Genomic DNA, 24,986 nt, shown 5'->3' on the forward strand with positions numbered 1-24,986 from the left:
CTGGCTATATGCACTGCAAATATTTTCTTCCAGTCTGTGCTTATTTTAAAATTTTATTTGGTGTCTTTTGGTCTTGCAACAGTGTTTATTTTGAAGTAGGCATATATATATATATATATATATATCAGTCATTTCCTTTATGACTTCTGTTTTTCATATCTTTCTAAAGCAGTTCTTCCCTATGCATATGCAGCATTTATAAATTTTCTTCCATACTTTCTTCTAAAAGTTTAAAATTTTTTATTTTATATGTTTAGGATCTTAAACTGAAATTTATTGTTACATATTATATGAAATGGGGTTCTAAATCTATTTTTCTCATATGAACAACCAACTCTACTATATTTCCCCCGTTGATCTGTAAGACTCTATTTATGTATATGGGTCTGTTTTAGGTTTCTTTATTCTCATCAGTTCTTTTTGTCTATTCCTGCATCAGAATCACATTGTCTTAATTATTATAACCTTAAAATAATTGACCTAGTATAATCAGCCACTCCCACCCACCTTTTTCTTTTTCTTTCTCTTTTTGACCCTTTAGTTTTATATATGACTTTTAGAATCACTTTGTCAGGTTCCATGTAGGACCTTTGATTGAAATTGAATTGAATTTATAGATTTATCTAAGGAAAATTGACATCTTTGTAAACGGCTCTTTCCACCTATGAACATGGTATACATATCATTTAGATATTTTTATATCTTTCAATAAAGCTTTGTTAATTTCTTTATGAATTTACTTCATATTGCTTGTTACATTTGTTCCTAGGTACCTTAAAGTTTTTGTTGCTACAGGGAATGGAATCTTCTCCAAATATATATTCTATGGTCTTCATGAACCCTCTTGAGCTTGTGTCCAACAGCCTTACTCCACTCCTTTTTTCCTGAACTTTTCTTGGGCTTTCTTTGTAAATTATAATGTCAGTTTTGTTTCCTATTGATTGTTTTTTGTTAACTTTTATGTAGTTTTTCAGTGTTCTTCTTTTGTCTCTCATGTTTACCTTTTTAAACATTAATTTATAAATTGGATTTAAAACTTTTTCAAGCTATTTAAAGGTAAATTTAAATTAGAACTAAACTCACAAGCAGAAAACTCTGAGAAGTTCAATTCATTTCCATTTTAAGGTTATAGGGCATAGAAAATACTCTGTTTATGTAGTAACAAAGGCAAAGAGAGATCATCTATTTTTCTCTTGATATTTTAGACTATTCTATAACTTTATTCAAAGCTAGCTTTTTCCTCTTGTTTGCTTGCTTATTAGCATCCGAAAATAAAGTAATTCTTTGTGCCTTTTTTTAATACTTTGCTAATTAAGTTATGTTTCTTTTCCAGTAAAATCAGTGTTTCCTTTCATTGAAAGAAATATCTTACATTAATATCATCTAAAGATATGTCTTTTAACTTTTAAATTTGCATATTAAGCCCTGAATTCCAATAATACTAAATTGTTTAACTCCATTCTTTGGAAATTGATTTCTGCACAAAATCCCACTAATCAATCTCCCTCTCTCTTTTCTCTCTTTCTTTCTACATACACACATAAACACACACAAATCTACTGAATTTTGTTCTATACATGTAACATGCATTCTGTATATAGAAGTTAGGAGTTAAAAGAATCTTTAAATATTTTGATTATAAATCCTGCTTTAAAAAAAAATACTTTTAAGAATGTGGCATTTTCAGATGAACTTGAAAATTAATATCCTCATTTTTATTTGGGCTATATGCTGTGTTTTGTTTTCTTCTGTGGATTCTCTTTTCTGAATCATTTCTTTTTAAATTTCCAGACAAATTTTTTTTTTTTTTTTTTTTTTTTTTTGCTACTTGAACAACTATTTCATTTGTAGACATTTCAGGCTGAAATTGAAATTATCAACACTATGAGAAATTTAGCTTCATTGAGATATTTTTTGCCTTATCGATGTCTTGCTTGGCTTTATTTACTTTGACTTATTTTTAGTTATGTTTGAAATAGATGGGAGTGTTTCATGACATTTATTTCCTTTTTTGCTCCTGGATTCAGACTGTAGACAGTACTCCTCCTCCAGTTCACACACCAACCTTAAGGAAAAAGGCATGTCCTGGTTCAACTGGCTTTCCAGCTAAGGTACTCAATCTTAGATATAAGCATGATGTGTTCTGAAAAAACAAAAAAACACGAATAGTGGTTTTCTTCTGCTGGTTATATTTGCTGTGGATTTTACTATTGGTTTCCTCAAAATTGCAAACATAAAAGTAAATCTTATATGACCAGAAATAACCCTGCTAAGAAAGGTAGGAAGAGTGATGTAAAGTTTGTTCTGTTTTTCTTCCATCTTTTGTCTATTTTTAATAATAATTTTAATCTACAAATTATAAAAATTGAAAATGGAGGGGCTTTATTGAAGTGCTTAGTTTGGTTTGGTCAGTTTTATTTATTAGTGGAAAAGCCTGACAAGTTGGAAGTTTTCTGCCTTTTCTTTTTTTATGATTTCTGAGCTTTTGAAAGATTACTGTTTTTAACGTATATTCTCCTTTTGCTTTATGCTCTTAAGGTTTTTTCAGATCAGTTTTGGACACTAACAAATTGAAGGAGAAATAAAATCACCGGATAAACCAATTTTTTCAAAATTCCAAACAATTTTTCATTACTAATTGTTCCCATTTTAAATATAAAACACAGAATACATAGTAGTGAAAGAAGGTGCAACTTGAATAGACCATAAGTACAGCATTAGCATGCACTCAAATGCATGTTGGATTCAGGAGAAAGACTACAGACCTGCAAAGTTCAAGAGAATGCTAGGTTTTTGTTTTGCTAGTTCTTTGGGGTTATACTCTTATTTTTATATCTACAGGAAAATAGCCTTAACATCATTCTTGAAGTATTTATATAAATATTTATGGGATTAAACGTTTTAAAAGACCTCTAAATTATCAATCAAAAAATAATATAAAGAGCAGCATCATAATTGTATCTACAGTTTACTGAATAGGACTATGCTTCAGACATTATCTATCTACTATATTATTATTTCTCTCACTATTATTTCTATCTGTGTCTAAAAGTTTCTAATTCAATTCTTACTACAGAGTTTGAAGGTATCTAATATGTCTCCATAAAGCAGAAAACTAAGGCTTAGAGAAGTTAACTTTCCAAATGTCACACAAATAGTAAGCTAAAGGGTCAATATTTGCATGGAGATCTGCACATTTCTAAGTATTTCTTTTAAACAATATCTACTATTAATGTTAGATATGCAGTTAACAAACACATAGTTATACCATAATTTGAGAAGGTTTGGGGTTCTAGAAGACACAGATTGGTATTACTTATCTGGCATAATTAGTTCATGTAGGTAGTACAATAAATGGAAATTTCCAATGAATAGAAATTATTGCTTCTATACTTGCTGTCTTTTTTGTGGTCTCCTTGTTTCCATCTTCCTAAATTCAGTGTTTTGAAGTCTGCTATTGTAAGGAGTAGTGCTTAGAGGATGCATTGTAAAGAAGTTGAGGCCACTCAGAAGAATCTAAGATTGAAGTTGACAAACTACTGAGAAAGAGAAACATTTAGTGAAAAATTCAGGTGAATTATTTTTTCATTCTATTCAACATAACTATCACTGAAGTATTGATTATGGTAGAACATGAAGATTTAGTTGCTTATTTCAAGCTCCTGCAGTGAAATTCTAGAAACTGGAAAACAAATGTTCTCCCTTCCCAGAACAGAAAGCCTGGATAAACTGCAGAGTGAGAGGTTGGTGCATCTGAAAAGCTAATAAAAGTTACAGAAGTAGAACTGGCATAGAAGAAAAACAAGCTGAATAATCTAGGCTACACAGAGCAAAATTCTGAGGCCAGAATATGAATTTAAAATAGGCACAATAAGTATCTGAATGAAACTTTTTTTTTAAAGGAAGTATATTGGTCACATGGAGTGGCATAAGGCATCTAGGAAGAAAAATAATTTGCAAGTGCTCATGTGAAAATATAACTGCTGGAATAAAGAACTCAGCAGATGGCTTTAACAGCATGAGCAAACTAGATGTAGGAGAAGAACAAGTTATTGGGGTGGAAGATGACGTGGATGATACAACACATGACAGAAATAGTTTCAGTATCTCTGTAGTAGGACTTGGAAGGGCAGAGAAAAAAATAGAAGCACTTGAAGAAATAATCCCTTAACATTTCCCAGTAATTAAAGATGAAAAACCTCATTGAAATACATCATTATGTGCTAAAGAGAATATAGCTCAGTGGGTTAAGCCTCTGCCTTCAGCCCAGGTCATGATCCCAGGGTCCTGGGATCGAGCCCCGAGTCAGGCTCTCTGCTCAGCAGGGGGCCTGCTTCCCTTCCTCTCTCTCTGCCTGCCTCTCTGCCTACTTGTCATCTGTCTGTCAAATAAATAAATAAGATCTTTAAAAAAAAAAAAAAAAGAAAGAGAATAATTTTTTAAAATTTACACTTAGACACGTTATAGTAAAATTTAAGGATATCCTAGATTAAGAGAAAATCCTAAAAACTTTCAAAGACAAAGTTATCTGTAAAGAAAAATTAAATTGGTAAATTTAGTGTTCTCAACAACTCTAAATGCAAGAAAACAATTAAGATTAAAGTTCAAAGTGTTGAAGAAAAAGAACTTTGAACCTTAAAATTTTAACTCAGTTGTAATATCACTTAATTGTGAGAGTAAGTTAGAAATATTTTCATGTATACAAGAACTTAGTAAATTTATTATTTTAAAAATTTATCTGAAAATACTCTTTTATACATTAAGAACATACTATCAGGAAGGGAAACTAAGATAATAGCCCCATTTACAGTTGCATCAAAAAGAATAAAACACCTAGGAATAAATTTAATCAAGGAGATGGAAGACCTGTTCACTGAAAACTGTAAGACATTGATGAAAGAAACTAAAGAAATGTATTATATGTTCACAGATTGGAAGAATCGATATTGTTAAAATGTCTATACTACATGAAGCGATCTATAGATTCAGTGCAGTCCCTTTCAAAATTCCAGCAGCATTCTTCACAGAAATAGAAAAAAAAATGCTCAAAATTTGTGTGGAACCACAAAAATCCCCTCAAATACGCAAAGCAGTCTTCAGAAAGAAAAATTTGGAGGCATCACATTTCCTGATTTCAAACTGTATTACAGAGCTGTAGTAACCAAAACAGTCTGGTACTGGCAAAAAAACAGACCTATAGATCACTAGAACAGAAAAGAGAAGCCAGAAATAAATATGATGTATCTGTTCAGTAAACACATATGATCAATTAATTTATGACAAAGGCATCAAAAATATACAATAGGGAAAGTATAGTCCCTTCAATAAATGGCACTGGGAAAACTGGGTATCCACATTCAAAAGAATGAAACTGGACCACTGTCTCACACCATACACAAAAATCAACTCAAAACAGATTGAAGACTTGAACTTAAGATAGGAAACCATAAAACTCCTAGAAGTAAATGGTGGGTAATCTTGACATTGGTCTTAGGAATGACTTTTTGGATTTGATATCAAAAGCAAAGACAATGAAACAAAAGCAAAGATGAATAAGCAGAATTACGTCAAAGTAAAAAATTTCTGCACAGCAAAGAAAACCATTAACAAGTTGAAAAGGCAACCTATGGAATGAGAGAAAATATCTGTGAGTCATGTCTGGTAAGGCATTAATATCCAAAATACAGAAGAACTGATACAACTCAATAGCCTCAAAACAAGACAAAAAAACAGCCACATCATCCAATTCAAAGATGGGCAGAGGATCAGAATAGACATTTTTCCAAAGAAGACATACCAAAAAATGGCCAAAGATACATAAAATGGCGCTCACCATCACTAATCATCAGGGAAAGGCAAATCAAAACCACAATGAGATCCCACCTCACACCTGTTAGAATGGCTGCCATCCAAAAGGCAAAGAGATAACCAGGTGTTGGCGAGGATATGGAGAAAAGGGAACTCTACTGCCCTGTGGGTGGGAGTATAAATTAGTGCAGCCACTGTGGAAAACAGTATGGAGGTTCCTCACACAACTAAAAATAGAACTACCATATGATCCAACAACTCCACTTCTGGGTGTATACCTTAAGGAAACAGAATTACTATCTCAGAGATTATATGTGCCCCCGTGTCCAGTGCAGCATTATTTACATTAGTCAAGATGCAGAATAACTTGTATCCACTGACCGAGAATGGTTGAAGAAAATGTGAGGCGTGCGCGCGCGCGCACACACACACACACACACACGACGGACTATCATATGGCCATAAGAAAGAGGAAAATCTTGCAAATTGTGATGACACGGATCGACTTTGAGGGCATTATGTTAAATAAGAGAAAGACAAATACTATAATGACCTCACTTATATATACAATCTTAAAAATTCAAACTTGTAGAAATGGAGTATTGGTTGCTAGAGGGTGGGGTTGGAAGATGAGGGAAAAGGTACACACTTCCAGTTACAAGATAAGTTCTGTAGACAAATGGAATACATGGTGACTATAGTTAACAGCACCATATTGTATATTTGAGACTTGAAACTTGCTAAGAGAGTAGATCTTAAACATTCTTCTCACAAGAAAAAAAAATCACAACTATCTGAGGTGACGGATGTTAACTTGGTAATCATTTTGCATTATATGCATGTATCAAGCCATGATGGGGTATACCTTAAACTAATATATTTTATGTCAGTTATATCTCAGTAAAACTGGGGTGGGGGGGGGTAAATATTCTTGGAGGAAATTCTCCATCAAAAGGAGATATAAAGGGTGCCTGGGTGGCTCAGTTGGTTAAGCGACTGCCTTTGGCTCAGGTCGTGATCCTGGAGTCCCCGGATCGAGTCCCGCATCGGGCTCCCAGCTCCATGAGGAGTTTGCTTCTCCCTCTGATCTTCTCCCTTCCCATGCTCTCTTTCACTGTCTCTATCTCAAATAAATAAATAGCATCTTAAAAAAAAAAAAAAAGGAGATAGAAAGCTATGAGACCACTGTGAGAGACTTGGGAAGTAAGGTGATTAAGTATCTCACAGCACTGTGCTATGGTCTGTAAAAACAAACACCCTCACTCTACAAAAGTTGAAGAGAAAGGAAATACATAATCAAAGCTGTCCAGAATTAATGTAAATACAAACACAGAGGAGGCTAAATGTAAGGATCAGATGAGGTGAGCTTAAGCATTTTCTCGTCTGGGGAGAAGCTGCAGAGACAGCATAGCACAGTAGGTTATTGTGGTGGGTTCCTAGCAGGGCCTTCTAAGTTACTGTCACAAATTAGCTGTGTGAACTTGAGGAAGTTACTCTTCCTTGCTTCCATTTCCTCATCAGGAATGAGTACAATCATAGTATTCATTTCACTGGAATCTTTGGCGTATTAAAGAACCTTAATATTTATAAACACCTTAGAGCAGTACCTGACATAGTAGTAGCATTTGTTTAAACAAATATTGGTAACTTGATAAGGAAAGTAAGCACAAGTCTGAATCTTAAGTTGAAAGGAATAAATAGAAAACTAGCATGTAAACTGTCATATTTGTAAGGAAATGCTATTCGTTGAATGAAGGCAGGAAAGAGAAAAGAAAGGAAAACATGGTGACCTGGTGCTCTTAGCTGCAATAAATTGCCTCAAATCCTAATGGCTTAGAAAATTTTTATTATGCTCACAGTTTCATGGGTATGAATTTGAGAAGGGCTCCAGTGGGGAACTCTGGCAGAGGGTCTGCTGTGTGGATGTGGTCCTCTGGGAGCCGAGGCTGCAAATGTATGGAGGTTCAGCTGTGCGTGCAGGATGGCTTGCTCCCATGACAGGCAGCTGATGCTCAGGGTCTGTCCATATGACAGCCGCAATCTTCCTAAGTGGCGGCTGGCTCCCCAGAGGGAGCCTACTGTGAGAGCCAGTGAGAAGTTGCATGGCTGAAAGCAAAGGTGGATGGAAGGGAAGAAAATAAAGGAAAGCAGAGATCACAGTTACGTACTGTAATATGGAATTTAAGGTGTAAAACACCAAATGGCACAAAAGAGGACATTGTCTGCTAATAAAGGGAATAATAAAGAATGATCATGAATGCGGATGGTCCTCACAAAGGAGCCCTAACCTATACACAACAAGAACTGAGAACTTGGGAGAGTAGGTTAGAGGCAGATTGGAGATTTTAATTCACATTCTCAGACAATATAATAGAGAAAATGCAGGACAGAGGACAGAGGGTTAATATCTGTATGCATCAAGAGCTTTTATAAACAAGGGGATGAACATGTGATAGTTAAATGGCCAAAAGCCAGGCATAGGCCAATGAAAACTTAAAATGACTGAGAGTGAAAAGCTGGTCAGACTTACGAGAAGTTGGAGAAAAGCAGAATAAAGTAATAATGAGCTACCTCTTTACATTTGTGGTATACATACCCTTGTTATCACCAGGATACTGTGACACATTATAGGATGGAAATGTGAATCAGTACCCTTTTTTAAAATACAATTTTAGAACATATTAATGACAAATATTTGACAGTGAGTCTCTAGAACCCAGTGAGTGGAGGGTAGAAGATTCTGGGAACTTGGTCTCTGTGGCAGCATGGTTTTTGAATCTCACTGAATCTCCATAAAAACGGACCAACTGGGTAAGTATTAGAACTTAAAAAAAAACAAAAATGTACAGATGAGACCTGAACAGTAAATGAGAAGATTTTCCCACAAACTTCAAAATACAAACTGAAAGGAAAAAAAAAAAAAGTCATCTGTAAGACCCCCCATCACCACCCCTCACCATGGTATTAAACACTCTGCTAAAGAAAGTGGGATTCATGAAAATCCAGAGCCAGAAAATCGCCAAAACACAAGTATGCACTGCTGGGCATCTCGAGAACAGATGAAACGGAGAGGATTTTGCAAACACCATCCTACAGGCGAGGACAAGGGAGGCAAGATGGTGGGAAGATGCGACAGTGCTGCAGTTGTCCTCAAAACTGGATAATCAGAACACCCTTCCAGATCACAGCCCCAGACTAAGAAGGGTCAGTGGGGAATGGGTTCACAATTGAGCGAGACAGGAAAGGAAAGAGAAAGTTCGGGTGATTAAGAAGAGGGGAGGAAGATCTCAGAAACCATGAGATGGTTTTGAAAAATCATTATATGCAAAGGCATGGAGCTGGAAAAATTACTCTGGCCCATCCCTCCCTTGCAGAAGTATAGGAAAAGCCATTTCACTTAAAAAGTCATTTCACTGAAACCAGTCACAGTCAAATCTCACACCTACAAAAAGAGAACAGTATATCTTAAAAAATGAAAGTGTGCCAGAAACACATGTCTACAAAAGCAAGAAAAACTACAATCAATATTTCAGAAGAAATTAAGGAAATGATAGAAGCTGTGAAACAACAAAAATTAGAAATAGCAAACCTTAGAAATAGGAGTGTTGGAGAAAGCAAGGTTTGAAGAAAGGTGACAAAAATCCAGGGAAAGAATTAGAAATTAAGATGAAATATGACTGCAAGCATACAGATTGACCTATAAGAATTTGGAAGTAAATAAACTCAACAGATCACTTATGGAAATAGTAGAAAGATTTTTAAAATTTTATTAGATCAAGAAATGAGAAAGGGCACCTGGATAGCTCAGTCAGTTAAGTGTCCAGTTCTTGATTTTGGCTCAGGACATCATCTGGGTGGGGACTGTAGGATCAAGTCCTGTGTGGGGCTCCATGCTCCGTAGGGAATCAGCTCACGGATTCTCTCTCTCCTTCTACCTCTGCTTCTCCTCCCACTTGCACTCACACTCTCTCTTCCCCCCTCCAAATGAATAAATAAATCTTTTTTAAAAGAAAAAAAATGAGGAAGAGGTTTAAAAAAAAAAAAGGATTTAAGAAAAATGATGGACAGGGAAGAACAACAAAGAAGGGCCAGTGTTTACATAATAGGAGTCTCTGATAGAGACCATGAAAGCAGCAGAAAATACTAAAATCTGTGTTCAAGAAAATTTTCTAAAATAAAGCAGAACTCATAACCAGAGGCACCCAGCATAGCCAAGAAAATCAACTCAGACAAAAGAAAACATATTCCAGTAAGCTCTTGGCCTATAAAAAAAAAAAAAAAGGATATTGGACAAAAGTGTAATAAGTCACTCAAGGGGGAAGAAAAGAATGAAATTTTCATCAGACTTTTCAGTAGCAAGACTATGCCAGAAAACAACTCGGTAACTTTTTAAATGCCCTAGAAAAGTGTGAGTCCGAGGGTGTTTCTCCCTTTCTGACTTCTTGACAACTTTATTGAGATATAATTGATATTCAAAAAAATGCACATAGTTTAAACAATTTGATGAGTTTGAGATGTCAAAGATCTTTAAGAATTTTAGGATTTTTAAGGAAATAAAGCATCCTTCCAAAATAAAAGCCATAGAGAAGTATTAAGAATGCACAAAAAGTCAAGAATTATTGTCCCCACAAGCCCTTCCTGAGGGGTACATAGAGGACAGGCTTCAGATCGAACAGAATAATAAGGCACCCGACACCTCGAGGAGCAGGAGTGAAAAAGGGAGTCTAGAATGAGTTGGGGAATTGGTTCAAAGTCCATATAAAACACTGTTTTTGTAGCTCTCGGAACCAGACAGCTTACCCCCACCTCAGCAGTATGTTCATTTTGGGAACAACTGAACCACAGACCACAGATTGAAGGACACCAGGTACAGAGGTTGGTGAGAGAGGGGAGGTGTTGAACTAGGAGTAGGGAGATCTTACAGACGTCCGAAAGCTGAAGGTGAGGCTCCAAACCCCTTTCTTCTGCTTAGCTCCCAGAATGTTGGCTGTTGGCTTTATCATCTCCCTCTTTACCTCCCATCCTGGGAAGATTTCAGTGGAGTTTTTTGAAGAAATTGAATGACCCAGAAAAGACTTAGGGATAATGGCAGCTGAGAATCTAGTGAGATGGGTGAGTGTGCATTGATGGCGTGTGCAAGCGCGTGCACCCGTGCACACGCACAATATAAATAAACCTTCCAGTCAGCTTTTTTACTGACTTACACATAAATGTAAGCAAATTCCCAATGATCAGAAGACATTTCAGGAAATCCTCCAGCAAAAGGAAGAAATACAAACAAAAATATGTCACATTCAAATGACTAGGGATCAAAATGGCATTATACTTAATAGCAAAATGGAAAGGACAATTGGAAGGTAAAGTGATTGCGAGACAGATTTTTGATTCCCTGTCAAATGTTTAATCAGTTTAGGGGGAAATAATAGCATTTTCAGAAACTGGAGATCTTCTAAAAGTGTTATCACCTATGCTCTGCTTTCTAAGTAAACTACTAAGAAATGAGTTCCACCAAAACACAGGAGGAGATGGAGAAATAGGCATAGAGTCCATTGGAGAGAGAATCACATACAGATCTGTTGACAGACTGAAGCCTGTAGCTGAGTCGGGAACAGGGAAGCCGAGGGCTCCAGGACAGTGTCTTCAGGTTAGATAAACACTGGATGGAGGAGTCTTGAAGGCTTCCTTCCTCACTGTTTGACCACGTGGTTAATAGATTCAAGGAAATTTTGCCATTCTTTTAGAGTATCTAGGGCTAATTAATGAAAGAGACCTAGAAAATTAAGTTTAAAAGAGGGACGGCATCATTGGTTTCAGAAAAATCAAAAGATTATGCAAGAAAGATGGAACCATATAATGTACTTCTCGACTCACTGAATTCTAATTCCAAGTTCCTAATAACTTGAATGCTAAGTGCAAAGTTTAACCCAAGACTGTGCTTTGAAAATATTGAGGACGTGAAGGGAGTGGCTGATTTAACAGTGCTCAGTCCTCCTCTTCCATAACAGGAAGTCAATATGGTGCCTCAAATCAAAAAAGAGCAGGATGGGCTTGCCTCCCTTACCCACCCCACCTCTACCCTCCAGATACAGAAGGAGGCAAACAGCTGCAAAAGTTAAAAGAAATTGCCTCTACGAAAGAGGACTTGGAGCAGAGGGGTGCTTCAGTTTTTATTATAAGCATTGTGATACTGTTTTACTTTGTAAACCGTGTATGGGTATTAGTATGATTCGAAAAACTAAAAACGTACATAGGAGAAAATGGGAAATTCTTTGTAGTTAGGCAATGAATGTAAGATCTCAGATCATGGGGCGCCTAGGTGGCTGAGTGGGTTAAAGCCTCTGCCTTTGGCTCAGGTCATGGTCTCAGGGTTCTGGGATCGAGCCCTGCATCGGGCTCTCTGCTCAGCAGGGAGCCTGCTTCCCTTCCTCTCTCTGCCTGCCTCTCTGCCTACTTGTGATCTCTCTCTCTGTCAAATAAATAAATCTTTAAAAAAAAATCTCAGATCATGAGCATAAGGTGAAAATATTGCTGGTTGCTATTACATCACAATTAAAGATGCTTGTGCAGCAAAAGCTTTGTTAATGGGGGCTAACAAGCAGTGACTCCTGGTGAAAGATATTTGCAATGTTTAACACAAACAAGGGATTAATTTCTAGAATATGTAAGAAACTCCTACACCTCTATATGGAAAAATCAGAAATGCAGTTGAAAAACTGGCAGATGATATGAATAAGTAATTCCCAAAAAAGGAAATCTAATGGCTAATAAGCATATGAAGAAATGTCCAACTTCATTAGTAAAAAGTGAATAATTTAAAAATTATCACTTTATACTCACCAGATTGTCAAAAACTAAGTAAAGTAACATCAAAGACATGAAGAAGCAGGCAGCTTCACACACAGGTGTAAATCCTGTTAGACTGGGTGTCAGATCTTGTGGGGAAGGGTGGGGAGTGAATCATCAGGGAGGGGTGGAAAAAGCAATAAGGCAAAATAAAATCAGAAGGGGACCTCTACCAAGCTCTGTGATGACATTTCGCACACTAAAGGTTAACTCGGTTTTGTGCACCTAAGGCGGCTCCTCCCAAAATAAAATTTACTTCATGTTTTTTAAAAGATGAAGGAGTGAGTCTATAATTACGACAAAATAATTAGAAGTGCTTAAAGGGGGGAAAAAAACCTTTTTAAAATTTTATTTTTATCCTTTTTTTATTTAAATTCAATCAGCAAACATATAATACATCATTAGTTGCAAATGTAGATTTCAGTAATTCATCAGTTGTGTATAACACCCAGTGCTTGTCACATCACGGGCCTTCATGGGGTTTGTATGAGGTAAAGACTTCTTGTCATTTATCAGTGATAAAATTCTCATGATCAACTGTGAGGGCTAAGCTTTTACCAGGGATCATAATTGGTTCTACTGTGTTGTCCCAGCTTCTGTCAAAGACCTTTTACCTTCTCCAGTGATAGCTTGAAGTACACAACACAGACAAAATTGGAATAGAAGGAATAGAAGAGAGCCCTTCTTTCTGTCCACCTTTTTTTTTTTTTTAAGATTTTTATTTATTTGACAGAGAGAGATCACAAGTAGGCAAAGAGTCAGGCAGAGAGAGAGGGGGAAGCAGGCTCTCTGCTCAGCAGGGATGCTGAGGCAGATGTGGGGCTCGATCCCAGGACCCTGAGCTGAAGGCAGCGGCTTAATCTACTGAGCCACCCAGGCGGCCCCTGTCCACCTTTAAAAAAAAAAAAAAAAAAATATTTTATTTATTTATCTGACAGTGAGTGAGAGAGGGCATGAGTGCTAGTCAGGGAGGAGTACAGGGAGAGGCAGAAGCAGACTCCCCACCAAGCAGGGAGCCCAGTGTGGGGCTTAGTCCCAGGACTCCAGGATCACAAACTGAACTGAAGGCAGACGCTTAACCAACTGAGCCACCCGGCACTCTTCTGTCCACCTTTTTGAATATCGAGTTTATAGTTAATTCTCAGTTTACTCCGAATGATCACATAATCTAAAAACTCTAACCTGGGTCCATGCTTTAGGTTTAATGCCCCCTTCCCTAGATTATTTTCCTTCTTTTTCTCCTCTTCAAACTACCCTTTGGATAAGTGTTAGAGTTTAAATACTGACCAGGCAGAAGGGGGTCTTAGAAAGATCGAAAGGCAAGTAATCTGGAATACTAGGAGTGGATCCGTGTATCTCTCTGTTACTGCTCCTCTCTACTCCACCAAAACCAAATAAATACAAAATCCTATGGTGTAATGCCTAGAGGTCAGTGCCATCAGAATCATTATCTTTAATTACGTTGTTTTATACTGTCCTTCATTGAGATCAGTGAAACATGATCCCACACTTTAATCAGCACCTACCAGTTCATTGGCTGGTTAGTTGAATAGTGCTCTAAGAAAGCATTTTTGTTTCCCAGCATACTCGGTTAAAATTACGACATCCTGAGTAGATCTCTTGGAGGGGAGAGCAGTGTGTAATGTGTTTTGTCAGCAATTTCATGGGTATTGTCAAGAATTGCTGTTAAGGTTTGTTGTGGCCATAGTTGTTATTACTGATACTCCAGACCTCTCTGTTATCCCTTAGAAGAAAGAAGGAAGTTGGCTCTCTTAAGCCGTTGATCATTTCTCTTGTTGTGATAAAAGCTTCCAGAGCAATCAGTAGACTTACTTTGCCTTTTGCCATAATTTTGAGCAATTGAAAAAAATACTAAAAATTTTACTCTGGATACTTCCTCAAAGAGCAAAAAAATAAGAGTAAACCTTGGTATACAGGAAAAATACTGAGCAATATTTTATATGATATTAGCAAACCGGGTACTTGTGTTTTTATTACAGACATGGAAGCCCCTAGTCTTGGCCTAACCGTGTCTTGTGTAGTTTTCAGGTTTCTTAAGGAACATATTCTGCATGTTTTTAAATGATCAAACAGAATCAGACAGATGTAGGCTTGAATTTTAATTCTACCATTAACTATGTATCCATGAGTAACTGAGTCTCATTTCCTTTACCTGCATGAGGCAATATTACCTGTCTTTACAGGGATATTATCTCCATTAAATGAGATGATGCACGTGGAACACTGGCACAGTGTCCCCTCGTTGGTTGGGGGTCAGGCCACCTAGGAGCAATTTTACAGTTGGTCTGAGGACAGTCTGTGTTCTAGATGTGGTAGAGTCAGATCCTGGTGCTGCTTCGAAGCTTTTGTGGCATTTAAATCACATATCCCATTTGAGAAGAGTAGAATTTTTTTAAAAAAATTTTATATATATTTTTAAAGATTTTCATTTTTATTTGTCAGAGAGAGGGAGGTAATAGAAGGAGAAGCAGACTCCCTGCTGAGCAAGGAGCCCAATGCAGGACTTGATCCCAGGACCTTGAGATCACGACCTGAGCTAAAGGCAAATGCTTAACCGACTGAGCCACACAAGTGTCCCGAATTTTGTTGTTGTTCTTGTTGTTTTAAGATTTTATTTATTTATTTATTTGACAGAGAGAGAGTGCGAGAGAGGGAACACAAGCCGGGGGAGAGGCAGAGGGAGAAGTAGGCTTCCCGCCAAGAAGGGAGCCCAACGTGGGGATTGATCCTGGGACCCTGGGACCATGACCTGAGCCGAAGGCAGACACTTAATGTGTGAGCCACCCAGGCACCCCCAGAATTTCATTTTAACTTAAATTTTAAAGCTTTGAATGGCCCCTTTACTTTGGCTTTTTTTTTTTTTTTTTGTAAGACTTTGTGTATTTGAGAGAGAGAGAAAGCATGAACGTGGGGAGGAGGAGAGGGGGGAGCAGACTCCCCACTGAGCAGAGAGCGCCATGGGGGTCAATCCCAGGATCATGACCTGAGCCGAAGGCACATACATAACCATCTGAGCCACCCAGGTGCCAGGACTCTTTAGGTTTTGTTTGTATGTTTGTTTTTTTAAGATTTTCTTTATTTTAGAGAGAAACAAGTGTAGGGAGGTGTAAAGGGAGGGGAAGAGAATCTCAAGCAGACTCCACGCTGAGTGCAGAGCCTGATGTGGGCCTCCATTTCATGACCTTGACATTATGAGCTGAGCCAAAATCAAGAGTCACTCAACTGACTGAGCCACCCAGGTGACTCTGATTAGTCCCTTTGGGTTTTTAATATAAGTTAGTCTCAACTAAAATAACTACTACTTCAAACAGTATATCATCAGAATTCACATATTATTGGAATAGAATAGGGATCTTCCTAGTTTAAATCAGTCACACATATAAAATAAATTATTAGCCAAATTGGTTTTCAAAAGTAAGTAACTATGTTCTGAATGCTCACTCTCTTCCAGCACTGTTTGAAACACTTTATGTTCACATATCCATCCAGATAACTGTTATTGATCCAATTTTATAGAATGAGGAAAGTAAGACACAGAGAAGTTAAGTATTTTGTCGTTAGGCACACACAGCACAGTGAAAGGATGGTTATTACAATTCATTTATTATTAAAGCGTTCTAAGGGCTAATTTGGAGAGGAGAGTATGTTCTGGAGAGCTGCAGTCTACACGGACTTAGCACCAGATTGGATAGACAAGACTCGGAGAACTTTAGTGGGTTCGCAACAAGAAGTTTCAGGCTGCTGTCTGTCTCTAGAATAATGCGCGTGTGTGTTTATCTACTGAAGGGTAATACCACCTGCTTCCAATGAGGAAACATTCATTAAACATGTTCTTTGTTCTTGGTCCCATAGAATAAAATACTTGCTTTATAGCAGGGACAAGAATTTTCAGTTACTCTTTGTTCTTCCTAAGAAGTATAAAAGCATATTAAATTTCTGTATTCGTAAAGATATAAATATGTAACATTTCACTTAACTCTTTGGTGAAGAATAATTTGAAGAATTTGTAAATATCCTGAATCAAAATCTGTGAGCAAAATTAAAAAGCTACAGTTCATAACTTTTCAAATGGCGTTCAAGAGCAATTAATTACCATGTCACTTCTTATATTATTTTTAGCATAACCTAGCTCTATATCGCCTAATAAAAATATGCAAAGAGCACAACTTACGGAAAGTTGTGAGAAATGAAAATAATTCATTCGACTTCTGTTTAGAAAACATCCTGGTAGCTCAAGTGGGGCCCGGAGATTTACAGTACAGAAATCCTTTAACTAATTGATGTTTTTAATAATCTGTGTATGTTTTTTATCCCTTTGTTTTACAGCGCAAGACCCATCAGTTTTTTGTCAAATCTTTCACTACCCCTACCAGATGTCACCAGTGCACCTCTCTGATGGTGGGTTTGATAAGACAGGGCTGTTCCTGTGAAGGTAAGAACAAAATAGCAAGAGAGTGTGATATTAGAATCCTGGTGTTGGTTCCCTAAACTGTAATCACATAGCTTTATTCCCCTTAAACAGTACATAAGTGTCTGCTGGCTCTGCTCTTTCTGGTTACAGGAGTACAGATTATAAAGCAGGCACCTTGCTGCATGTTGAACAGGGGAGAAACCAGCTGGCCCCCTAGAAACATTTTCCAGGGGAGACTTTGCTGTTGTGGCTCGTTCATCTTTGTTGCGTTATTTGGGTGAATTTATGGTTCTGGGAAAGCATTAAGCTGAGTGATAGAAGACATAAAAGTTATCCTTGAATCTGTTCATTTAACTTCCACCTTGCTTAATTTCTCTAATACGAGAAATCATTCTTCAAAAGTAGGCAGTTCGGTATCTTTCCAGAAATTTTTTTTTTTGAAGATTTTATTTATTTATTTGACAGAGAGAGATCACAAGCAGGCAGAGAGGCAGGCAGAGAGAGAGGAAGAAGCAGGCTCCCCGCTGAGCAAAGAGCCTGATGTGGGGCTCGATCCCAGGACCCTGAGATCATGACCTGAGCCGAAGGCAGTGGCTTAACCCACTGAGCCACCCAGGCGCCCCCTTTCCAGAAATTTTTAACTGTCTGCCACTTTGCCTCAAAAAGATACTTTATTCCCAGTATTTGTATCATTGGATTTTCCTTACCACTTGTTGACTCATTGATTCATCCATCGAGAATTCGTGGAATTCCTGTCCTATACTTCTAGACACTGCAGTGTAGTCGTGGATGGGAGAAAAGACTGAGAGACTGCCCTCTTGGAGCTCACATTCTGAGAGATGGGAGATCAGGGGTCATTTGAATAGAAAATGAAGTATATTTTTCTGGGCACCACTTTATTTTTCCTAAGACTTCTGAAATGTAAATGACTTAAATAATTATAATGGGATGCACTATTTGGGAATAGTTTATTTATTTTATTTATAGTATATTTATTTTCAGTACCTTATTTGGGAATATACTTTTTCTAATCAAATGAAATTTATCACTATAACAATGCCTTGTGTACCATTTACTAATATATCTTATGAGAAAGGTAAAATAGTTGCTAGTTCAAATTCTAATATTAGTTTCCATTTCTTAGCCCTTAGGGTTGGAAGGGACTTTGAGGGGAAGATCATCAGGCCACATCAGAAGCAGGTGTTCCCCTTGTAGAATGTGCTTATAGTTAGTCTGTATTTGATCACTTTGAATACTTTGAAGTAAGGGGGTGTTAATGGCATCTTAATGCAGTGCATTCTATGTTTGATGAGCTCTCACAGTCAAAGCAAAAGATCCAGATTGCATCATCTCAACTGGTCTTGTAGATGCATGGGTTTAGAGCCAAAGCAATGCTCTTGGGTTGAAAAGTAGATTTGAAAGTTCTGAGCATACAAAGTGATGAATGGGAATGGCGTTTTCCTGGAAACACGCAGAGTGGAAAGAGTGCAGGTGTGAAGACAGAGCCTTAAGAAACAGCTCAGGGAAGGTAAAAGGTAAAGACAGTAAAGTAATCTGAAAAAGGAACGGCCTGTGTTATTGACCAGGAAGGTGTGATGGAAACCAAAGGAGAGAATTTGTGCACTATTTTAAGCTTTGTCCCATTTGGGATCTAGCCAGTACTTGCAAATGTCATTTTTTAGGGGTGCCTTGATGGCTCAGTTGGTTAAGGATCTGACTCTTGGTTTTTGGCTCAGGTCATGATCTCAGGGTCCTAGGATCAAGCCTTGCAGCAAACTCCACACTCAGTGGAGAGTCTGCTAGAGATTCTCTCTCTCTCTCCCCCTCTGCCCCTCCCCCAGCACTCAGTGTCTCTAAAATAAATAAATCTTTTTAAAAAAATAAAATAAAAATACATGTCATTTTAAATGTATCAGAAAGAACCCTGGATAGCTAGCTACCTGGCTTTTAGGGTCCTTATCATTTCTTATGCTCAGAATCATTTGCAGTTACATGGTGGGGGTTTTTGAGGTCTCCCCAAACCCCCTTCTAGAGTCCCATGTCATGAAATTGTGCCTGTCTTTCCTGCAAAGCCTTAGAACCCTACCCTATACACTGTGGGGCCACAGTAGACTCTGCCTAGGATTCCATAAATATTCTGGTAATGTGGTTACAGCTTCCAAAGATTACTGTCATTTTCACTTCTTCCTGATGGATTGAAATTAGATCCTGTATAGGACAATTATTTTGTTGCTTCCACTGCTATTTGTAGGTGAGATTTTTGCCTATTAGTAAAACAGTTTATAACTTGTTAGACACTTTACTTGTGAGCAAGATGTCTTACGGTAGCTTTGACAGTACCACTTCGTCTTGGCCCTCTGGTGGTTTCATAATGCCCATCAGTGGGTGTATGGTACATTTTCCTGTGTGCATACATTCCCGGGATGGTATCCCTTCAACTCCTCTCTTAATCTTTCCCAAATATTCTCCAGGACCAGCCCTTAGAGTAGGAAGTGTTGAAATGAATATTCTTAGTCTACAGCCCCTTCCAACAAGCTTAAATATTTTAACTTTTTTTAAAAGATTTTATTTATTTATTTTATGGAAAGAGAGTGGGTAGGGGGAGGGGCAGAGGAATAGGGACTCTCTAGCGGATTCCACCCTGACTGCAGAGTCCATTATGGGATTCAGTCCCACGACCCTGAGATCATGACCTGAGCTGAAATCAGGAGTTGGAGGCTTAACTGACTGAGCCACCCTGGTGCCCTACATATTTTGTACCCCAGCCAGGTCTTGGTAAAACTTAGACATTTATTTTTGTTTATCCTGTTTCTTACGGTCTCAAGTTCATCATGTGCGTATCGGGTAGAAGTATCATGGCAGCGTGGTTGGTGGCTGGGGGGTTGGGCTCTGACCCCAAATGCTAGGGTTTGAATTCCAGCAATGCCACTTATGAGTCCTGTGACCCAGGGCAAGTCATATATAAATAGTAACTATATCTCTCTTAGATTGTTAGAAAAATTAAATGCAGTCAATGAGGTTAACCATTGTTATGATCTTGGTCATAGCTGAAGTATCAGTAGTGAAACTAACAACTCCTAAGGTTTATCCTTAATTTGTATGTCTTTAATCATGGAACAGTTTCATTTTCAATAAGAAGGATTGTAAGGTGCGCCTGAGTGGCTCAGTGGGTTAAGCCGCTGCCTTCGACTCAGGTCATGATCTCAGGGTCCTGGGATTGAGTCCCGCATCGGGCTCTCTGCTCAGCAGGGAGCCTGCTCCCCTCTCTCTCTCTCTCTCTGCCTGCCTTTCTATCTACTTGTGATCTCTCTCTGTCAAATAAATAAATAAAATCTTAAAAAAAAAAAAAAAAAAAAAAGAAGGATTGTAAGGATTGCAAAGATGTCAGGTAATTTCATGTCCATTAGTGACCCTGGCAAGAGAAACTCTCAGGGAAGATACCAAGTTGCAGTGAGAAGAAGCGTTAGAGAGAACTCTAGAAACTTCTTTTTGGGATGCCAAGTTAAAATCAACTGTTGTATGCACAAGATTAGACTTTTTTTTCCTATGTATTTGCTGCTCTTGATTATTAATAATACAGAATAATAATATTACAATAATAAAAATCTTTAGAATTTCTCATTGAAATTCTTATTAGTAAGCAAATGAATCAGCTTCCCAAATGACAAAACAGTTTCTTTAAAACAAAGCCGCAGATAAGCATTCATCTAACATAGCCCCTTGAGTGTAATGAGCGCTCAGTGAATTGTCTTTTTGTAGAAGTGAATTTTTATTGAACATTGTTTTTCCCCCCCCTTCCAAAGTGTGTGGATTCTCATGTCATATAACTTGTGTGAACAAAGCTCCAACTGCTTGTCCAGTCCCGCCTGAGCAAACAAAGGGTCCTCTGGGGATAGATCCACAGAAGGGCATAGGAACAGCATACGAAGGTCATGTCAGGGTAAGTATGATTAGGTTGGGTTAGATTAATCTTTTAAGGTTAATTAATGAGTGAAAATAAAGTTCAGGCACCTCACAAATAATACAGAAAATTAGGCAAATAAAATTCACCTAATAATCTGATTCATCCAGAGTGATTTGAAAACAAAAACCTGTACTTTGCTTGGAAATAAATTCCAAAATCTCTTATAGTTTTCAGTACTGCCCTTATCTTGTAACGACCAAGTGTTCAAATCTCTGTAAAGGAGTCTTTGGCACCTGGTCTTCCTGGGGAGGTGGTTGTATGCTTCTGAAATGTGAGATCCTGTCAGGCTGTTCTCTTACTTGTAATCCCAAATAGCATTTAACGTGTAAGCTGCATTTCATCGTACTCCCAAATGTGACTTTGACGCTACCGAGAAAGAAATCCATGAATGCTATTTTAATGAATTACTAGCGAAACGTAAAAACTTTGTAGAATAAAAAGCTGTACAGTATTTGGAGAATGTGTTCTTACAGCTTCTCACGTCATCGGTCTGTGCGTTCCATCTCTGCTTGACGCCCCCAGAGCGGCAGCTGGGACGCGTGTACGTTGTCTTTAGGTTTCCATCCTTCAGCTATGGAGGTAACAAAGAGGGTGTGATTGACATTTCAGTGTGAGTTGTTTCTGTTTCCCTGAAGATCCCGAAACCGGCTGGAGTGAAGAAAGGGTGGCAGAGAGCACTGGCTGTGGTTTGCGACTTTAAACTCTTCCTGTACGATGTTGCTGAAGGAAAAGCCTCTCAGCCCAGTGTCGTGGTCAGTCAGGTGATTGACATGAGGTGAGCTTTCGAAAGTGAAAATATTTGTACGTTTGTGACATGGGAATAAAAAAGTGTCTAGTTTTTCATCCAGTTACATTGCCATACTTTTATTTAAATCTAATCTCATATTAATAATCTAATGTACTAATATTGCCAGAGTGATGTCATTAAAACCAGGAGGCAAGGTGTCATTATACGACAGGTTGGTGTGTGTCAAGTGAGTTGGGGCCTGGGCTCAGGGTAAAGGAGCAAAGTCTGAATCCAAAAGACCAGCATGAGATGGCTCGCCTAACGGGGCCTAATGTGTGGTGTTTCACTATTACCTGAAGGTGTGGATCCTAATTCCAACATGAGGAAGGGGAGTACAAATTCCAACATCAGATAGGCTCTTAGAGGACATAGTGAGTCGAGAAACATCGGAATGAGTGCATCTCTGGAATATTTCTGGTCTCACTCTGCAGGCTCTTCCCCGCCCCATGGGGCGTTCTTCTTTACCTGTGCTTGTAACTCCTGCACTCCCCTGGGGGACCTCAGGAGCCCCCAGAGCTTCAGCTGCTACCTCTGTGCTGATGACTCCCACCCGGGCCTCCCTCCAGCTCTTCCTCCCACGCTCAGAACAGGAGTGTCCAGCCATGGCACACGATGGCATTTCATACGGCACCTCAGACACAGCCTCTTCCCCACAGATGCGGAATGCGGGGAGGTTGTTGCAGGAAACATTCGCAATGAAAGTCCGACAGAGCCTGCCCAGGGTCTCGCTGTAGAAAGACAGAAGAAGCAAAGACAAGACTAAGACATCAAGTGTCCCAGACCAAGAGACTGATGCCACTAAGACTTAGGAAGTCACAAGGAGTAAATTATTGTGGAGGGGTTCTGTTTCAGGTGCTGACAGAATAGTGAAATGTCAGCTATGCTACATTGTAGGCTCATGAGCTGGGCTGCAGGAGACAAGAGGGTGTGTTGTTCTGGAGGGTTTCAGATCCCTTGTCTGCATCTACGGTGCTGGCCTTGTGACAGGAGCCAGCAGTCATCGCCAGCCGTTGTGTAACGGCCGCTGCTCAGTTACTCCTGAGAGATTACTCTTGGCCCCATCCGTTACAATGGCAGGAAAATTAATTTTTTTTAATTCAGTTTGGATGTTTTGTGCAATCAAGTTTTGAGGATTGCCCCATGTGTGTTATTTGAAGGTACACCCTGAACACAACACATACACTGACTTCTAATGTTTCATTTTTCCTTCAGGGATGAAGAATTTTCTGTGAGTTCAGTCTTGGCTTCTGATGTTATTCATGCAAGTCGAAAAGACATACCCTGTATATTCAGAGTGAGTGTGTATGCTGTAATTTGATCACTGAATTATGTGCTCTTTTTTTTTTTTTTAAAGATTTTATTTATTTATTTGACAGACCGAGATCACAAGTAGGCAGAGAGGCAGGCAGAGAGAGAGAGAGAGGGAAGCAGGCTTCCTGCGGAGCAGGGAGCCCGATGCGGGGCTCGATCCCAGGACCCTGAGATCATGACCCGAGCCGAAGGCAGCAGCCCAAACCACTGAGCCACCCAGGCGCCCCTGAATTATGTGCTCTTACTGAATATGTATTTTGTCTCTCCATATAGGTCATAAGCTTACTAGGAATTACTAAATCCTGCATTCCTTAATGTGTCTTATACCATCCAATACTGGGCTGTACAGTCAGTCAGTGCTCAGTAAATACTTCATTAGTCAAACACCTATAGAAAGCATGAATATTTGGCTTCTAAAATAGGATTCATCTTGGGTGTTACTTTCGAGCCACATTTCACTTTCCAAAAAAATATAAGTTGAATAAGTGTGAGGTTTCTCAAGTTTTTGAAGAAGAGGTTTCTTTTTAAAACCTCATTTTAAAAATTAATATTTTATTTCTATTGCTTTGTAACAACTACTCCAAAACTTAGTAGCTGAAACCAGTAGTGACTTATTTTTTACCATTCTCTGGATCAGCTATCCAGTTTGAGTGGGGTCAACTAGGGTCACTCCTGTGGCTACATTCGGCTCATTTGAGGCTAGAATATCTGAAATGACCTTGCTCCTGTATCTGGGGCCTTGCTGCTGTCTGGGAGCCAGGCAATCTCCACGCTCTCTCTGAATGTTCTGCATGTGACCTCTCATTCAGTCATCCGGCTGACTTCTGTGGGGCTGGTCTGCAAGAAAAGAGAAGAAGCTACCAGACCTTTCGTTTAAGGATCAGGCCAAATCAGGCGCACCTCCTGTGCATCCTGTTGGTCAGACCTGGTCCCGGGGCCAGCCTGGATGTAAGGGTAGGGGAAATAGACTCCAGAGCTTGATGAGTAGAGTTCGGGAGGAAGAATTGTTAGTAGACATCTTTGGAGGCCATCTGTCTTGCCACAGGGCAGTCTTGAATTGGTGAATTAAGACAATAGAGGTTAAAAAAAAAAAAAAAAAAACCAACGCCCTAATGTTATGCTCATATGCTAAGTGTTTGTCTATGAATCTTGTATCTGGAAAATCACCAATGGAGCCTGAAGAGGCCCACTTGCCTGGAGCTGATTCACATAGTGGGACTTTATGGTCTCTGCTGCTTAAAGCCCTTGTCAGAGGGGGAGATCCATATACGTAAAGTTTAAGGCTGTTCGGATTGTAAGTACTATTTGTATAGTGATAAATTTTCATGTAAATGCCAACTCAGATGATCTGATCTTCTCTCAAATAATGTGAGTTATATTATGAAGTAACAGAATGTTATTGCTGACTTTTTAAAGCAAGTTGGCAGTTGGTTTAATGTAATGCTTCTGAGCACGGACCAATGAGCCCCACTTGGTAGGACATGCTTGGAGACCATGAGTCTCTACGCCAGAGTATTTTCGTATGTAAAATCAGGATCTAATAGCAATACCCAACTCGTACTTCACAACATGCTCAGCTCACGGCTCAGATGGCGCTCAGTTAGTGTCAGCCGCAGGTGATGTGTGAGTATGGATCAGGCATTTCTCAGTGATGGCATCCTGGCACTTGATAGCAAAGAAAATTTAAAAATGGTTACTAACATTTAAAATGGGATCTAGCTAGCTAGCCGGATAGTACCGGTATCTACTACCTTTGCTTTGTCCTGAATTCTGAGGCGAAGACTAGTTACTCTCCCGATGAGGAGCGAGGAGCGCTGAGCTCCTGTAAAGGTGTCACCTGA

General features: G+C 38.6%; 1 protein-coding gene across 23 annotated transcripts in view; it reads left to right on the forward strand.

Moving 5' to 3' along the window:
• Positions 1-24,986, forward strand: part of CDC42BPA (CDC42 binding protein kinase alpha) — a 329,433-nt gene that overhangs the window by 278,862 nt on the left and 25,585 nt on the right. For 21 of the 23 annotated variants that reach the window (XM_082702369.1, XM_082702391.1, XM_082702387.1 and 18 more), the window contains 5 exons: positions 2,028-2,111; positions 16,999-17,104; positions 20,887-21,023; positions 21,683-21,822; positions 23,047-23,128. In XM_082702369.1, coding sequence (XP_082558495.1) covers positions 2,028-2,111; positions 16,999-17,104; positions 20,887-21,023; positions 21,683-21,822; positions 23,047-23,128 — 549 coding nt within the window. The remainder of the gene's footprint in view (positions 1-2,027; positions 2,112-16,998; positions 17,105-20,886; positions 21,024-21,682; positions 21,823-23,046; positions 23,129-24,986) is intronic. The other 2 variants (XM_082702374.1, XM_082702383.1) reach the window with 1 other exon arrangement.

The sequence above is a fragment of the Mustela nivalis genome (assembly GCF_964662115.1).
Source record: "Mustela nivalis genome assembly, chromosome: 16".
Lineage (NCBI taxonomy): Eukaryota > Metazoa > Chordata > Mammalia > Carnivora > Mustelidae > Mustela > Mustela nivalis.